Source organism: Panthera onca, chromosome D2 (assembly GCF_046562875.1).
Source record: "Panthera onca isolate mPanOnc1 chromosome D2, mPanOnc1 haplotype 2, whole genome shotgun sequence".
Lineage (NCBI taxonomy): Eukaryota > Metazoa > Chordata > Mammalia > Carnivora > Felidae > Panthera > Panthera onca.
Window position 1 is genome coordinate 72,881,253 of NC_138349.1, and position 17,565 is coordinate 72,898,817.

A 17,565-nucleotide genomic window follows, 5' to 3' on the forward strand; every position below is an offset into this window, starting at 1 on the left:
GTAAGTACCGTGCAAATATTTACGCAGCCGAGAATAACGCAGCGGACAGAATAGATGTTCTCATATTCTCCCGGGGGCAGTAAGACAGCACAGCGTGCAAAGAACGGGCCAGAGAAAATGCTGTTACCTGCTGCCTGGGCTGCTCTGGACAGCGCTCCTGCCCCTTGGGGCTAGGTCGCATCTAGGTCAGCGTTGGAAGCACAGGAAGTAACTGGGCCGAGGGCCTGGGGTTCTATAACCAACTTCGGGTAATGTCAGGGAACGAAGGCTGCATCGCAGAGCAGACGGGCACTCTGAGGTTTCCGCACGGAATTGAGTACTTTGCAAGGCAGTGAACCCAAGACCCTCACTCCTATTAAGGGAGCAGGAAGAGCCTGTTCAATTTGCAGAAACTTCCTAACAGAGTTTCTCTCTGCTTATCTACTGGAGCTAAACGCCCCTGGTGTCTGAATTAGCCTCCACGAAGCCTTCCCCTTCCCCGTCGCCGCTGGAACTTAGGACCAGAGACACCGATCCCGATCATCTAGAACAGATCCCTCGGCAGGGCCAGCTTGTGCAGAGTGAGGGGCAGGGCAAGCAGCAACTCCCACCTCAGGCAGCACCCTGACCTGGCAGCACACCAGTCGCTTCTGGGAAAGGAACGTGCTTTTGTGTCCCGAAGCCTGGACGTGCGGTGGGGGTAGAGACCAAGCAGGTGAGTGGACGGGGAGAGGGAGAGAAGAGATGGGCTGCTCAGGCGGCTGCAGATTCCCCTGGCCCCCTCCCCCCCGTGGGGGTGGCCACACGTGGCCCTCCGCCGGGATTCGCAGACAGGCCCTGCCTCCCCGGTCACTTCTATCAGTCACCCCAGGGGCAGCGGTCATCATAGAAGGGCAGCGCCAGCAAATGGCACAGGTCACAATCCCAGGTCATGGGAGCAGTTTCAACTTCGAAAATTCCCGTGGGCGTGGCGGCTGGAAAGGCCCTCAGAGATGGGCATGTCCGCTGCGTCAGGGACACGCTGTTGGAGGAGGAAGACGGGCGGGGCTGGGGCCCGTCACACTGCGTGTACACCAAGCCGCCAGACTCCTCAGGCTGTGCCCATCCCACCGAACCAGGCAGCCGCGGCCTCTGGAGGCCCTTCCTCTCCATCTCCCCTCGTGACGCTCGCAGGGAAGAATCCGGGTCCTACAGACTCACCTCCACATTTCAGGTAGGAAGAGAGGTCAGAGAGGGGAAGTGACTCGTCCCAGATCAGGGCTGGCACCTGATCTGGATGGCGGGTTTGGGATCCTTTGTCCGGTGCTCATTTCACGAAATGGCACGGTCTCCCTGACGAAACGCCCTTAGTCACAGCTCAAGCCTTCCCCTGCGCGTTTTCATCCACAAAGATGTGCAAAGCATCCAAAACGTTAACCCAGACCAATCCGAAAAGCAGACGCGTTCCCTATGTTGCCGCCCCAGGCCCTGGAGGCCCTGAGTCTTTTTACCTTCAAATGCCCGTGCAGCGTCCACGAGGTGGGACCAATCTAAACCCGTGGCCGTGTCCGGGAGGGGCATCAGGCCAGGATCTGCGCACTTGGACTTATCCGATAAGGACCCATCGGAGAACCAGAACTCATCTAAACGGGAACAAAACCAGAGCGTCAGTCGGATGGCAGTGCAGGGCCCGGGCGGCCCCTCCAAGGGGCCAGGGAACTTCTTCCAACAGACCTCCGGCCCCCAGGACAAAAGGAGACAGTGTGGTGCCGTCGCCCCCAAAACACACAGCTGGAGAAACGGAAGTCTGCAGGAAAGCCATGACCTACAGGCTCACTTAGAGGTCGGCCGGCAACGCCCCAGGGTGGGAGGGTTTTAGAATGGATCGATTCTGATGGTACAGTATCGGAATCTCACGGTTTTCTTCCAGGGCAGGGCTTTCCCCGAGGACATCCATCCGAGTCTGACTGTCTGCAGTACGGATTCCTGCTTTCTTCAGGGGTTACTTCCCCCTTTCAAGTGTTGCAAGCTTCTACTGTAAACAAGGTTCGGCACACTCTCTCTCTAGCCTGATTGATGGCTTAAGAAGCTTCCTGAAGAACACGGTTATGTAAGCTGAGCACCGCAAGTTCAAGATGCCCCAAATATCAGCTGGTTATAAAAAGGCAGGAAGACGAACCCTGTCTTCATTGTTCACAGGCAAGGAAGAGAAGGGACAGTTACAGTCTCTTTCAGCCTACGCACAAAAATGGGACTGGGGCTGCTCTGCGGACTTAATGAGGTGGCTTGATCCCCGGCAAAACCAGAAACCCCTTGCCGTCCAGCATAGGTTTGCCTTCCTCTGTACACATGGACCTTTTAGGTTTCTTTTTCTTTTCCACCTGTCATCACGGGACTTGAAGTGTTTATGTCATGGATAATACTAGTTGTTAGAACTCACTACGCATCTGAGGACAAATTTTTTTTCTTTTTTGAGAGAGAGAGAGACAGCCTGAGTTGGGGAGGGGCGGACAGACGGGGAGAGACAGAGAGAGACAGAGAGAATCCCAAGCAGGCTACCTGTGCTATTCGAGTGGGAGCCTGATGCAGGGCTCGAACTCACAAACCCTGAGATCACGACCTGAGCTGACATCAAGAGTCAGGCACTTGACTGACTGAGCCACCCCGGCAACCCTGAGGACAGATTTTTCAAAGGCTTAAACTGGACTTTCTTGGACATGTCGTTTCTGAACCTGCCCCAAACGTTGCATGCAGCTGCTTGTGAACACATCTGCCTAATGAGACCAATCAAAATAATGACCACCTGGTTGTCTGAGCCTGCAATTAAGTTAAGTAAGGGGCATAATTAACCCAATGCACCTGTAATTTTTGTTCCCACACCCTTTGGGGTAGCTGTGAAATGCTGGCATCTGGACAGAGAGAGAGCACGGTGGTGTTTGACCTTGAAGGGCACTCACGGTCCTTCTGCCCTCTTGACGCCTTCACATGACCTCTCAGCCCACCCCCACCCGGGGCGGGGTGGCCAATCAAACCCCTCTATTTTCAGCACTACCACGTTTAGCCGCGGGGATATTCCAACGACCCGGTCCCAGCCTCCACCGCGAAGGGAGCCCAGTTGCGGAGCGCTCACAGCTCCCTCCTCTCCTGACCTGGTTCTCGGGAACCCAGGAAGACAGAGGTGGGCAGAGCCTGGGCTGAAGCCCCCTCGCAGACCTCAGGCCTTTTAGGGTTAAGGTTCAACCCCCGAGGCAGAAAGGTAAGGAAGTCCCTGGATTTTCCATCACTTGCCAATCACTTTGTCTCTCAAACACATTGGCTCTTTGCTTAAAGCAGGCTTTCCAAAGCCAAGTGTGGAGGAATTATTTGACTTGGTGGCAATCATTTTTGTCGCTGATTCGCACGGGACCAGAGTTCTTCAGGAATGAGGTTAAGAGTGTGGCAGCGCGGGGAAGGGTGCACCAGGCAGGCTGGAACCTGTGTGCCCCGGGGCGCTCTCCCTCCAACCCCCGCCTCTCCTTCCCTCTTGGGAGAGGAAACACCAGGGACTGGAAAATGATTCAGGTAAGTGAACATCTCGACAGAAAGTACACTCTTGGTAGTCGTGTTTTACTAACAAATGCCAACCTGACGATTTTCTCTGCCTTTATAGAGAAACAATCCTTCCCCTGAGCTTCTGGCCCTGGAAAGCCCAGAATCAGGCCCAACACACGCTGCGTGTGCAGTCGCCCTTCTTCCCTGCCGGCACCAGGCAATAGCATCCTTTCTGGCTCTGACAGGAGCCACGTGAAGAGAGAGGCAGAATGCAGGCTGGTTGGGGCACTAGGCGAACGTCCCTGTACCCCCCACCCCGCCCCCACCACTTGTCCTTCCAGCATTTCTGAGCTCAAAAAGCTACCTTCCCCAGACACCCACGGAGCACTGACCATCGGGGGGACCTGACAGTCTTGGGTCAAAGATGAATGCTTTGACTATTCCTGAGTGCCCTAAGATTCCACAATACGTGGCCATCTGTAATTAAGCCAAGGCACAAATCTGAATCCTGGTGGCCAGGAAACCAAAGCTGAGAGTGAGGGAGGGAGGGAGGGAGGGACGGACGACGGAGGGAGTGAGGGGGCCCAGCAGGACTGGTCCACCTGCTCTGTAGGTGTGCTCGCTGCCCTGGACACAAGTCACGCAGAAGCCGCATGCCAAGCCCGTGAGGACTCCAGGATCTGGGAATGTCCTGGGGCGTAAGTTTCACAACCAGAGGCAAGCCTCGGGCGTGCTAACTTCCTCCAACTTTTATGGAGATGCAGGGGGCAAAAGGAGGGAAATGCGATTTGTGAGATTTCTTTTTTATTACAAGCTAGTATTCCCTCTTCCCCAGGTGTGAATGAAACTTCTGTGTTTATTTGACACCATAGGGCTGGCAAAGACGGTCAGTGGATTAGGAAGGCTTCTTTCCCCCAGGATTTATTGGAGCCTAGTTAGCCATGTATCTATGACGTGTCATCATTTCTCAGCACGCAGGAAGGTCCCAGGGTCACCGACACTCACCTTAAACGGAGTAAGAGCGTCTAAATTCTCCGAGTTCTCAAAATGAAAAGCACCTCAATTTCTTTTCAATTGCTTGGAAGATCATATAATTGGCAAAATAAATTTTATTTATTTATTTTTTTGGTCTGAGATTCCGAATCACCAAAAATCCTTTAGAACGTTCTTGCTGGATGTGAGGTTATCACTACTGCCATCACCTAGATGATGCTTACCCAGCATCTCCTATGTTCCAGGCACCAGCAGGTACTATAGGACCAGGAAGACACAGCTTCCGCCCTTGAGGAGCCCGGTCAGCAAGCAGGTGAATGCTGCTGGTGCTGGTCCGGTGGGGGTTTGGGGAAGGTGCACACCACGGCGGCTGTGACTGGGTTGTTTCCGGAGTCTTACAGATGCGGAAGAAAAGGCACCCCCTGTCTTTGTTATTTCCAAAGCTCATATGACGTCAGGAGTGCACCCTGCTCTTTCAGCCAATTCAAAGGAGAAAGTGGCTCGGGGAGTCTGAAAGATGGCTAATGTCTAGGCATGGACGCCTGGCCCCTGCTCTCCGGCCTGGACACTGATGTCATGACTTCCTGTTTGTTTATCCACAACCGGAAGGCACAATGACCGTCTGTATCAGGGGTGCCTTTGTTTGTTGTTATAAATGCTGAGGAGTCCTCCTGATGGTCAGACAGCTGAGATTTGGGCAGTTCCTCTCGAAACACCACTGAATGTTTATTACAGGGGAGACTGGGAACCTTTGAGAAAGACAAAGCAGCGCCCTTGTGGATCAGCCAGACCCCCTGCCTCTGATGGCCCACGGGCACGTTCTGCAATGCCAACTGTGGCCAGGGCCATCTTCTGCCTGTAAGCAGCTCTTACCACCTGCACCCCACACACTGGGCCTATGCCTGGGTCTGTAGCATCATGCGGGCGTACTGAATTACCGAGAAAATACTCATTTGACTTATTCTAAACTGCCCCCTTCTTGAAGCTTCAAGGGGCATCCTTTGGGAGGTGCTAGGTCAAAACTCCAGGATTTGGAAACATGCATAAGTTAGTACTCTCTTCTTATCTTCTGAAACTTAAGAACTCTTGTGAGTCTATGCTCATACGAAGATTTCTCTCATTCCTTGGAGAGTTTTGATCTCCATAAAACAAAAAACAAAAAAGAGGGATTCTCACAAAAGACCCCGAATAGCAAAGCAGTCTTAAAAAAGAAAAACAAAGATGGGGGCATCGCGATTCCAGACTTCAAGTTATAGTACAAAGCTGTACTGATCAAAACAGTATGGTACACACACACATACACACACACACACACACACACACACACACACACCCCCCAATGGAACAGAATAGAAAGCCCAGAGATAAATGTACAACTATATGGTCAATAAATCTTTGACAAAGGAGGCAAAAATGTGTAATGGGAAAAAGTCTCTTCGACAAATGGTGTTGGGAAAACTGGACAGTGACATGCCGAAGGAGGAAACCGTATGACCTTCTTACACCATGCACAAAAATAAACTCAAAATGAATTAAGGGCCTAAATGTGAGACTCGAAACCATAAAAATCCTAGAAGAGAGCACGGGCAGTAATATCTCTGACATCAGCCGTACAACATTTTTCTATACAGGTCTCCTGAGACAAGGGAAACAAAAGGAGAAATAAAGAATCGGGACCACACTGGCACAAAAAGCTTCTGCACGGCAAAGGAAAGTCAATAAAACAAAAAGACAACCTACCAAATGGAAGAAGATGTTTGTAAATAACATTTCTGATAAAGGATCAGTATCCAAAACCTGCGAAGAACTTACACAACACCAAAAAAAAAGAAAAAAAAAAAAAGAAAGAAAGAAAAAAAGAAAAGAAAACCCAAATAATCCAATTAAAAACTGGGCACAAGACATGAACAGACATTTCTCCAAAGAAGACATAGAGATGGCCAAAGGATACGTGAAAAGATGCTCAACATCACTGATCATCAGGGAAATGCAAACAAAACCACAATGAGGTATCATCTCACACCTGTCAGAATGGCTAATATCAAAAAGAAATAAATGCTGGCGAGGATGTGGAGAAAAAGGAGCCCTCCTGCACTGTCGGTGGGAATGCAAACTGGTGAAGCCATGGTGGGAAACAGTGTGGAGGTGCCTCAAAAAATTAAAAATAAAATCTCCATATGATCCAGTATTTACCTGAAGAATACAAAAACACTAATTCGAAGGGATACATGCACTCCGATGTTTACAGCAGCATTATTTACAACAGCCAAGGTACGGAAGCAGCCCTACACTGAATAAAGTCAGGTGCCCAACTGGTCAAGGAGGAAACAGATACTGGGCACATTTATCAATATCATTGGTTATCTGGCCTGTGAATCATGCATCCAAATGGCCATTCCCCATTTTTTTCTATGTGGGCCACAAAAGAAATTTTGTTCTGGAATCCAATAATAATGAAAACAAAGACCCTAAATGCAACACAGAAGCATTTCAGAAACAGTTTCAATTGCTTCATCAGGCCGTATTTTTACGCCTCCAAGTTGAAGACCTAATGATCTAGCACATTTCAGGGACTTCACAGGAAATCTACATGAATCGTGACATGAATCACATCCAAAATGTGTTTGTGAGGGACTGGTCTCACAAGGTTGAATCAAGATCTTGATCTCCAGAGAAGAAAGAGTCTGAGACAGGTTCAAATGTGGGACAGGTACTAGCTAAAAATAGCTGAACGAGAAGCCTGTGACTATAATAATAATTACCCGTGGAAAAGCTCCAGCGACATTTGCTGTAAAGAGACAAACTTGCTGACCAGTCTCCATTAGTGACAGATTCTCTCTGTGAGGATCCCGTGGTGGGGACGCTCCAGTTTTAAAGCTTACCCGAAGCACATGCACGCCTTCTGAGTTTCTGCCTACCTCTTTCTACGTGGCTTCTAGAAGCTCGACGGAATGAACCTCCCCTCCAAGCTTTCACATGAAGCTAAGTCTCTGGGACTAAGAGAAAACAACTGGACAACCTCAATTCGTCCTCATTCCTCTCTTCAGACATCCGTTGTTCCGGTTCTGAACTACTCTCAGAGAGTGGGCTCTTCTTACAGAGGTTCTGCCGAGCGACCAGAAACCACAGAAAGTGAAGAATGACAAAAATCTGTGGATTCAAAAGGAACGACCACACAGGTTCAGTGCGGGCGTCAGACACGTTAGCACAAATTACTTCCAGCTCCCTTATCCACATCGTGTCATTTCACTCACGGAACCGACAGAACCTTTCCTGAGTAGTTTCTACAGGAAACTGAAGTCGCGTTGCCAAATCAGGTTTCAACAGAGAAGAGCCAGCGGCAAGGACCACGCTCACTGCTTTTCGCAGAGAAACGACCAGTGAAGACAGGTAAGGCAGTTTTGCACTTGAATCGTGAACAACTAATGTACCCTGCCTGTTTCCTACTTGCGCCTTTATACTTTGCAAATACTAAAAAAGGATGCATTTCTTCAGTAGGTGGACAGAGAGAGAAGCTGTGGTACGTCCAGACAATGGAATATTATCTAGTGCTGAAGAGAAAGAAACTGTCAAGCCGTGAAAAGACACGGAGTTCTCCTGAAAAAGCTACATACTGTATGATTCTAAGTATATGACATTTTGGAAAAGACAAAACAAGGGAGACGGTGAAAAGATCAGTGGTTGGCATACTGCAGTGGTGGGTACATGTCATCTGACACTGTCCAGACCCACAGCATGTATGGCATGGAGACTGAATCCTAATGTAAGCAAACGATGGACTCTGGTTCATGACGATGTATCAATGCAGGTGCACGGATTGTAGCAAATGTACCCTGGGTGAGAGACGTTGATCGCGAGGGAGGCTGTGCATGTGTGGGGGCAGGGGTATCTGGGAACTCCCTGTGCCTTCTGCTAAATTTTGCTGTGAACCTAGAACTGCTCTTAAAAAAAAAAATTTTTTTTCATTAAAAAAAAAGTTAAAAAAAAAAGTATCTTTCACAATGGAAGCAGTGAAGGGTGAATATAAGAATTACATCGACGCACAGGCCACAGATTTCATGACCACACATCAAGCATTAAAATGAAAGAAATAACATCTGCGAGAAAACAGTCTTACTGATTTTACGCACGCTTTCAAGAGGACGTTAAATTTACCTATTTACAAAAAAGGAAAAACATTTAGAGAAATATTAGGTTATTAGAATATGTCTGACCTTTCATAGGGTTATCAAGAAGGAGTTTAAAGGTTTCTTCAATTTAGGCAAATTGACTCATTATAGCAGGCAGGATATTATGTTACTTAAAGAAATAGATTAAGGATTTTATGAGACAAGGTTCATTTCCAATTATGTTCAACATTAGAAGAAGCACTATTAGAACTTTTATTTCATTTAGCCTGAGATTTCCACACATATTATGAAGTTCAAATTGGTTCTAAAGATAATGCTTTTTATGAAATAAAAAAAAAAAAATGATAATGAATGTAGTTCTGATTAAATCCTTAATCATCCTGTACACTAGAAATTAAATTCTGAAAAAGGAAACAAAGCCAGAGTAAAAAAAAATTAGCACCCTTAAACGCTGACACCACATAAAAGTCAAAGATTTTAAGATCTGAAGGAAAATCGTGTAGAAATTAGTCAGTGTGTGACCCGTAAACTGGAGTAAACCGGACACAGAGCGCATGAATGATGAACACAGGGTCATTCCACCACCCACGGGGAAAGTCAGGTTGAAGACCCACGGCTCCCGAGCCCATCTACCACCTTGCCCATCCCCTGGTGTTCAATGTCAGGGACGGAGGGAAACCAAACCTTCCTCCTTGCTTGCTGCCCAATGGAAAATCTACCTCCTGTGCCACTTTTGCCTTTATAAAATCAGGTCTTAGGTATTTTTTTCTTATACACACGCATACATCCTTTATTTATATAGTCATGACTCGATAAAAAATGTTGAATATGGGCTTTTCAATATTCTTCAACACTCGCGGCACTGCTTAACTTCTAAAAAGTATCCACTCTGATGCCTGTATCACATTGAAAAATTTTTTTTTAAAAAAAGGAAAGAAAAGCAGATGCACCAAATAGTATGTGTCTTAAAAAAGAAACCTAACCCCTCCCAAATCTCTACGGGGGCACAACCCGAAGGGCCCCCGCGTACGGAAGTTCAGCCCCCGCACACTTACTTCTCAGGCTCCCCAAGCTGGGCGCGGGGTGGGTGCGGGGGGGCAGCGTGCTGTGGTAGGGTGGGGTGGTGCTGAACAGAATGTCGTTGGGCAGGGCTTGGTCAAGTATTGAGCTTCGCGAACTGCCAAAGGAAGACCCCCTCCGATTGCTGCAGATGCTCTCATCCGAGAGGGTGCGGTAGAGCGAGCGTCTTGGAGACAGGTTCCCATAGAACGAAAACTAGGGTGGGGGGGGAGAAGGGGGAAGACAGACACAAAAGAGTTGAAAGCATGGAATTTCTCTGACTAAATCCAGCAATACAAGTACCACCGTGATAGCATCTGAGTTCTCCCTAGGCAGGCAGGCAGGCATCAACCGTTAGCTCAGGAATGCTAAACCAGGCACGTGGGTCATCTAGGCAAACACACCAGGGCTCTGGTGCTGTTACTGGATTTGAATGTTTTCCTCCTTTGACATTCTGTGAACTACTATCATGAATTAGACAAGGGCAGCTTTATTAATTCTGAAATGTTAAATGGAACCTCCATAACCTTATAACACCGCCAGGTCCTGGAAATCTAGAAGGTTGCCATTTCGGGCACAGTTACACAAAAGCACACATAGCGTGGGCTTGATTTTAATTTGAAATGACTACGTTTTAATATCAGGCAATTTCTGTATCAATCCACTGCAATGTGAGGTTCAATCTCATCCAAAAAATAAAATAAAATAAAACCAATTTTGAACACTGAGGCTCTCTAGGCCACACAAGCAGGTTCAAGAAGCAGTGGTTATCAGTCCAGTAAAATCTTGTCTACTTAAAAGTGATCACCCACAGAGGTCTACTATAATTGTTGAAAATGGAGTTATGGTAATCGATTATTACCGGATTTAAGGGAACCACTGAAATTATTGTGTTAACTCGCAGACAGGGTCGGGAGAATTCTTACTCAAGAAGCAGTAGTCAAAATACTCAAAAAAATTAAATCAGATCTGACTTTCCAACTTCGTCTTCTGCATACCGAACCACATTCCTTTTATATAAACAATAGTAGAAGCCAGAATGTTTGCATCAAACAAACACAGAAATGGCTATTTACATTTGTGAGTGCAGCGAGAAAGCTAAACATATTTCTATTGTATGCGTTCCTTCCATTCTGTCTGGTCTGTCCAACTGGAATGTGTGTCGACTACAAAGTTAAATTTACACCATGAAAGGAAGGTGATTCGTCTTAGAAGGGGGGGGGGAACCCCACGTCAAGGAGAGACGTTCATTTCTACGAAAAGAACAGCTATCTGCCCCTTTTTACAAGTCTGCACCCAAGCTTATACAGTACCGTATATATGATTTGATACAAGTTTAGAAAAAAAAAAAAAAAAAAGAGGCTCATTATGATCGAGTTCTTCTGGGATTCCCTCTTCACACACACCAGCAGGTTCTTCAGAACAGGATTACAGGCGCATTAGATTAAAGCAGCTTTCAGGTAGTATCTAATTAGAGTGTTATTCTAAGAACACAGTTAGGTTAATTGCAGTATTGTTTTATCATAGAGAAGACAGGAGTTACACAGACTTGGTGTTTACCCTGAGCCCAGTCAACATGGCGATGCCTCATATGTATATTTATATATATATGTTTTTCTTTTCATTTGGACGAGAGAGAGCACTGGATGAGAAGGGAGAAGATCTGACTTCCATTCCTGACTCTGACACCCTACATTTATATGAACTTCTCACTTCACCACGTAGGGACCCAGGCACTTGCAAAAAGAGGAGACTGAGCTAAATGACCGGCAGGTTCTTTCGAATCCTTTCTGTTACGTAACCAAGTGGTTTAAGAGACCGTAATAACGGCGGAGCTACAACTTGTTAACAAGAAGTGATCTAACGTTAGCGGGGGACTACTACGTGACAAATGAAGGTGTGCCACCGTATGTGAGGTTGGCTTAGAAGACGGACACGTGGCCTTCCCTTGGGACTGACGGCGTGCTGCATGCTCCGTCATATTTACAGTGCCCGGCTTGGAGCAGAGGACAGATTTCTGTAACAAGTCAGGTAGTATGGATTTCATAGCTACTGCCTCTGATCACCCAGAATGTACCGGTGCTAAGAGGCTGCGCCTGTGTTTTTTCTTCTCTCTGGTACACGTTTCATGGTCTCCTTTTTTTGGAGGACGACCCTGGGCCGGGAGGTCAAGTCACTTGCACAGAGTCACGCGGCTGCTTGTCACCGGAGCTGGGATTTTTGGCCAGGCCTGCCTGCCCCTTGTCCTCTCCATCCATGCTAGAAAGTTGCCCTTCCTCACCTCCCCCGGGCTTGCCCTGCTGATAGAAAAACCCCCTGAAAACGGTCAGCCATGCACAGAGTACCAGGTAGAGTCATGACAGAGAACGCACGAGGCGGGACTCTGGAAACTTCCGAGCCTCTTTCGACTTTTCTTCGGTATTTCTGGTAACTGCAAAGCCTCATGAAAGTCGCTAACCTTTCTTCTCCCCTCCTCCACTAACGGACTGTCAGGAAGCATCAGTTTCAGAAAATCTTCTTTGGACAGAACATGTTGAGTTTCTGCAACAGCATCCCCCACCACGGTCTGGTGCTGCGTTGCCGTGGACAGGATCTCCATCTCACCATACAGCCTGTTGCACAGAAACAAAGCAGAGGGGAAGTTAAGAGGAGGGAGGGGTCAGCCCATTTGTAAAACGCGTGTAGCCCGAAGGATTAAAATCCGCCGATTCCACCACCACCTACTCATACGCGCGATTCTTAATTATGGAGTCAGGTCACTGTCGCGTTTGCTCCAGACCCCCGTGTCATTTTACACGTGTGAAATGAGCTCAGCTCTAAAGGTAGATTTCTGAATAATTCAGAATCAAGTCAGGTCCCTGAAGCCCCGGATGGGGAAAAAAAATATAGCCTTTTTTTTTTTTTAAGGCCGTGCTTTTTCTTTTCCCAATCTGTCAGAAAACACATTTTCAATAATTCATCAGAGATTATCATATGTCCTTTGCAGGAACAGCTCCTTGCGTTTCTCAGAAAACTCGAGAGAACCCTCCTCTCGCAGGTAGACAACCGCACTGCGCCATCTCACCCGGGTGACACAGAGAGAGGCACCCGAGGGAGCCTGAAATTTAAGAGTAATCGATTCAGGCGTGTGCCAAGCACGCTTTATTATTGGCAATTCCGCAAAGCCGTTTGGATAAATAAAGCAGCTGTCTCCCTTAATTATCAGGATGTAAAAATGTATTTACGAACAACAAAAGACTGTCTAGCGGAATTACTGTTTTCAGCTCTTTTCCAGGGAGAAAACCAGGGACTCGATTTTTAAAAGTTTACTCTGGAAATTCAATCCAAGGAAGCGAACATTCCAGAGGACACAGTGAATCATCAGTGGCTGTACTGTCAGCAGTGAACGGTCCTTGCCACATGACCTGAGATGCAACGTTCTAGGAATCCACGGCCCAGGGCCACAGGGCGACAGACCTGTCTGTTATTGTCATGTGTCACTGAGATGACTCTATTTGAGAGGCGAGGCCATCTTGTCACAGTCCGACAGCTCACTGGGAAATTACCAGAGTAAGGAACTCACGCGGACGTGCTCAAAATTAACAGCGATTATCTGGAAGTCTCTCTGGCTTTCGCTTTGTTGCTGAGGTAGGTCAGGTTGGGTCAAGGAGGGTTCCACAATGTGATGTTAAAGAGGTAACTGGAAACTTCAGAGTTTTATCTTGTGTACAACGGGACATTGACGTTCTCTAATCCTTTGTGGCACAAATGCACCGGACTTGGCCCATCCGTTTCAAAGCATCTTTCGGCGATAAGGTGGGATGCTGTTTCTGCCGTCTGCAGGTGTTCTAGATTCATCGCTTCCACATTACAGTGTGTTCCCTTGTTTTAGGAGCACTCGACTTAGGTGGACAAGTCCTGGGGTGCCTGCCGCCCCCCCCCCCCCCCCCCACACACACACACAGGACGGGCACGACACAGCACGCAGAGATCCGGCCCGGGTTCAAATCCCAGCACTAGCCTCGTGTGATGCGGGGAAGTAAAGCTTTGTCGCCCACATGCCCAGACCTCCTCCTCACGATGCTCCTGACTCTGCCCTTCTTTTACTGAGAGTCCGTGCCTTCAAACCTGTGTGTTCAAATGCACAAACTCTGGGGGGGCTCGGGAGAGCAAAATGTCCAAATGGGCACCTGTCATCCTTCCCTGACTCTTAAAGAGAGCCCTCAAACAGTGCTTTCACACAGAACTCAGAAGGCTCCGGATGAATTTGTGTGAGGCGCTCAGGAGACGTATCAATAGGCAGAAATACCAACGTTATCGTTAGAAATCTGCATGTATGGGGGCGCCTGGCTGGCTCAGTCCGTAGAGCAGGTGACTCTTGATCTTAGGGTTGTGAGTTCAAACCTCACGCCGGGTACGGAGCCTACTTAAAAAAAAAAAGAAAAAGGAAAGAGAAATCTGCATTTGTGGGCACAAAGTGTGGCTATCACTATTGAATTCCTTTCTTAACACCTCATTTGCAATTATTGACATGATGGGTTTTTGTGTGTTTTTTTTTTTTTTTTAACAAAAAGACTCCATGTTCAATTTCAGCCCTAAAATGATTTTTAGTTTAGAGAGCAGTAGCAGGCTCTCCATATTTAAAAAGCGGGATCATTTTTTTCCGGGAGAAAAGTGGTGCCAGTTCATCAACCAAGCTGAAGACGTAAAAGAGCTCTGTGGAAATCAGGGCAGCCCCCCCCGTGTGCCCTCCACACGTGACAATGCTGCAGACACAATGGCTTCACAGTTTAGTGCATGGGAGTTTCTTTTTTCTTAAGGCTGTCCTTTTATTTTTTTTATTTTTAAAAAATGCTTATTGATTTTGAGAGAGAGAGAGAGAGAGAGAGAGAGAGAGAGGACATTCAAGTGAGATGAGTGGGGGAGGGGCAGAGAGCGAGGGAAAGAGAGAGACTCCCAAGCAGGCTCCGTGCGGTCAACCTAGAGCCTGATGCGGGGCTCGATCTCCCAAACTGCAAGATCATGACCCGAGCTGAAATCCAGAGTCGGATGCTCAACTGACTAAGCCACCCAGGCTCCCCATGGCTGTCCTTTTAAAAATAAGGAAACAGGCGTGCCTGAGCGGCTCAGTTGGTTCAGCGTCCGACTTCGGCTCAGGTCATGATCTTGCAGGTGTGGGTTCGAGCCCCGCGTCGGGCTCTGAGCGGACAGCTCGGAGCCAGGAGCCTGCTTCGGATTCTGTGTCTCCCTCTCTCCCTGCCCCTCTCCCGCTCATGCTCTGTCTCTCTTTCTCTCTCTCAAAAATAAATAAAAAAACATTCAAAAAAATTTTAAAAAATAAAATAAAAAATACGCAAACAACGAAAATAGCTCTGACCATCCTTGTTTTGCGTTCTTGACATGTGATTTCTTTAACTTGTCTCTTCAGAGAGACAGCAGAGCTTCCACAGGTGTTATAAAACGGATTATCGGCATCCTTTTTCTCTTTTTCAAGAGGCACCTCACGTCCCTCCCTACCTGACCCCACAAAACCAAACAACTGGAAGGGAAATCAAAGTCATGTTAAAATTGGGTAGAATACTTTCTCTCTGATGGTGTCACACAAGTTTAAGAAACACTCAGGGACACTGGGGGGGATTCGAATCGCCCTTGAACTAGTTTATTTACAGACTCTATCCTCACACCGTCAACAGCCCATGACCGTGACTTTTCTATTGCAGGCAGTTTTCTGGACAGAAGACCACAGAACAGGGATTTCTCTCATTTTCAAACACGAAACTCAAGGAAAGAGAAGACTTTGAAGAGAAACGTAAATGCCAACATTTAAGAAGATATACAAGGATGTTTCTAGGTTATTCCTTCTTAGAAAATATATTTCTGTCGAGGGGAAAAATGCATCCGCTTAGTCCGTCCCCAAAAGGTGTGTAAGGTTGGGTAGAGAAGAGCCACTGGCCACCTTACCCCTGACACTCGGTCACTTCGGGTTCCTCGGGCGGCGGGCTGCCCTCCGATTTCTTCCAGCCGATGACATACTTGCTCACTGCCCCTTGCCTGTGGTAGGGCTTGGACGCAGACCCGGGGACCTGTTGGGCGCTGCTGTGGGACACGATGTAGACTTTGGACGTATCCAGAGACCCACTATTTTTGGAACAGTGAGCAGAAGGGCTTCCTGAATGGTGTGAACCGCTGAGGAGAAGAGCAGACAAATGCTGCGATACAACCAGATTTCATCAGTGCCAGCACGCTGCTGGACTCAGCCGCTCCCCCTCCCCCGCCCCCCCCCGCCCCGCCTCACTGTGCTCCCCCTCTCCCCCCGGAACAAAATCGGGCCAAGCAGGCAGACGGGGCAGTCCTTCCACCGTGGGCCTGGTTGGGAGTGCCTGATTTTCCCAGCGCCGACGATGCTCACGTGCACACGGTAGGCCTGTGGCTGGAAGGATGTTAAAAACAATCAGAGGAAAATCAGATATAAACATAAGCAACATACTTAAAACCGATGCGCCGAAAGAGAGGAAACCCAAAAGAACATGCTCAACGTCAAGTGCTGCCGGGAAAATGCCGACGCAAACCACGACAAGTACGCGGCACGCGCCCCGCGCTGGCAGGAACGGGAGCGGCTGGTAAGGAGTGCCCGCCCGCCGCGCACAGGCGTGAGAAGTGAGGCAGACGGTTTGGAAACCAGTCTGGGCACGACCCGTAAAGGTGTGCACCTGTGTGGCGCACGACCCAGCAATTCCGCTCCTGAGCGTGCGCCCTGGATAAACCCCTGCACATGTGCAACAGGTACCCATGGCGATAGGCGGACTGATCGTCACAGGTCCCCGATTCCCCCCACCTGGATCATCAGTAGCGAAACGGACGGCCAGTCGATGAACAAGAATGGATAAAGGGAAGACTCTGTGAACAAATGAACTGAGGTTGCCAACACCTTGGGTGAACCTCACAGACGTCACTTAGAAAAAGCAGCAAGCCACAAAGAATACGTCGCACGGTTCCATGTATTTTTTTAAAATTTTTTTTAACATTTATTTATTTTTGAGACAGAGAGAGACAGAGCATGAATGGGGGAGGGGCAGAGAGAGAGGGAGACACAGAATCGGAAGCAGGCTCCAGGCTCTGAGCTGTCAGCCCAGAGCCCGACGTGGGGCTCGAACTCACAGACCGTGAGATCGTGACCTGAGCCGAAGTCGGACGCTTAACCCACTGAGCCCCACAGGCGCCCCCGGTTCCATGTTTAAATAAGTTTACAAACAGGCAAACGGGACAAAGTTGCTCAGGAACGCAGGTATTCAGTTTGGAAAACAGTGAGGAGAGGCGAGGGGAGGGGGACAAGGAAAGCGGGCTAGAGGCTCCCTCCAGGGAGAAGAGAAGGGCATGGGAGTGGGTTCTGACACCGCAAGGCCAACTCGGCATCTGGTGGTCGTATGCGCGTTTGCTGCGCGATCACGTGACCCAACAACAAACTAGGACTGAAATGATGGAATCCCTAAATCGCAACAAAAACTGTTTGAAGTCAGCAGTCGAACTACTAAGGCCAGAGGGACTCCCCGCTGACAGTATAACCTGCCCACAGAAATAGAAAAGCCTACAGATCTTTTTTAATTCAGGAAGAACTGACAACAGAAAGTTTCGTGACAAATGACAAACTGCAGTGATAGTGCCAGAATTCAGAAAGCAAGGAGGGCTTCACTTTCGGGAAAGTTGACACGCCAGGGCCCTCTGAGGACCCCGGGGCCGGACTGGCTGTGTCTTCATGCTACCTCCCCGGTGAGACCCGGGGAGGCTTTCTGAACCTCAGTTTTCTCATCTGTGAAAGGGGCTGTAACAGGGCCTCCCCTCAAAGGACTGCTCCAAAGACCATGTTAATATTAGCGAAGCACTTACAACAATACATGCCACAGAGTAGGCATTACAG

The 17,565-nt window shown here is 48.3% G+C and overlaps 1 protein-coding gene across 7 annotated transcripts in view; it reads right to left on the reverse strand.

Annotated features, from left to right (window-relative positions):
- Positions 1–17,565, reverse strand: part of SIPA1L2 (signal induced proliferation associated 1 like 2) — a 222,928-nt gene that overhangs the window by 13,682 nt on the left and 191,681 nt on the right. For 5 of the 7 annotated variants that reach the window (XM_060642826.3, XM_078434223.2, XM_078434224.2 and 2 more), the window contains 4 exons: positions 15,612–15,836; positions 12,130–12,283; positions 9,668–9,887; positions 1,470–1,601 (listed from right to left, as the gene is read on the reverse strand). In XM_060642826.3, the coding sequence (XP_060498809.3) occupies positions 1,470–1,601; positions 9,668–9,887; positions 12,130–12,283; positions 15,612–15,836 (731 nt within the window). The remainder of the gene's footprint in view (positions 1–1,469; positions 1,602–9,667; positions 9,888–12,129; positions 12,284–15,611; positions 15,837–17,565) is intronic. The other 2 variants (XM_078434226.2, XM_078434225.2) reach the window with 1 other exon arrangement.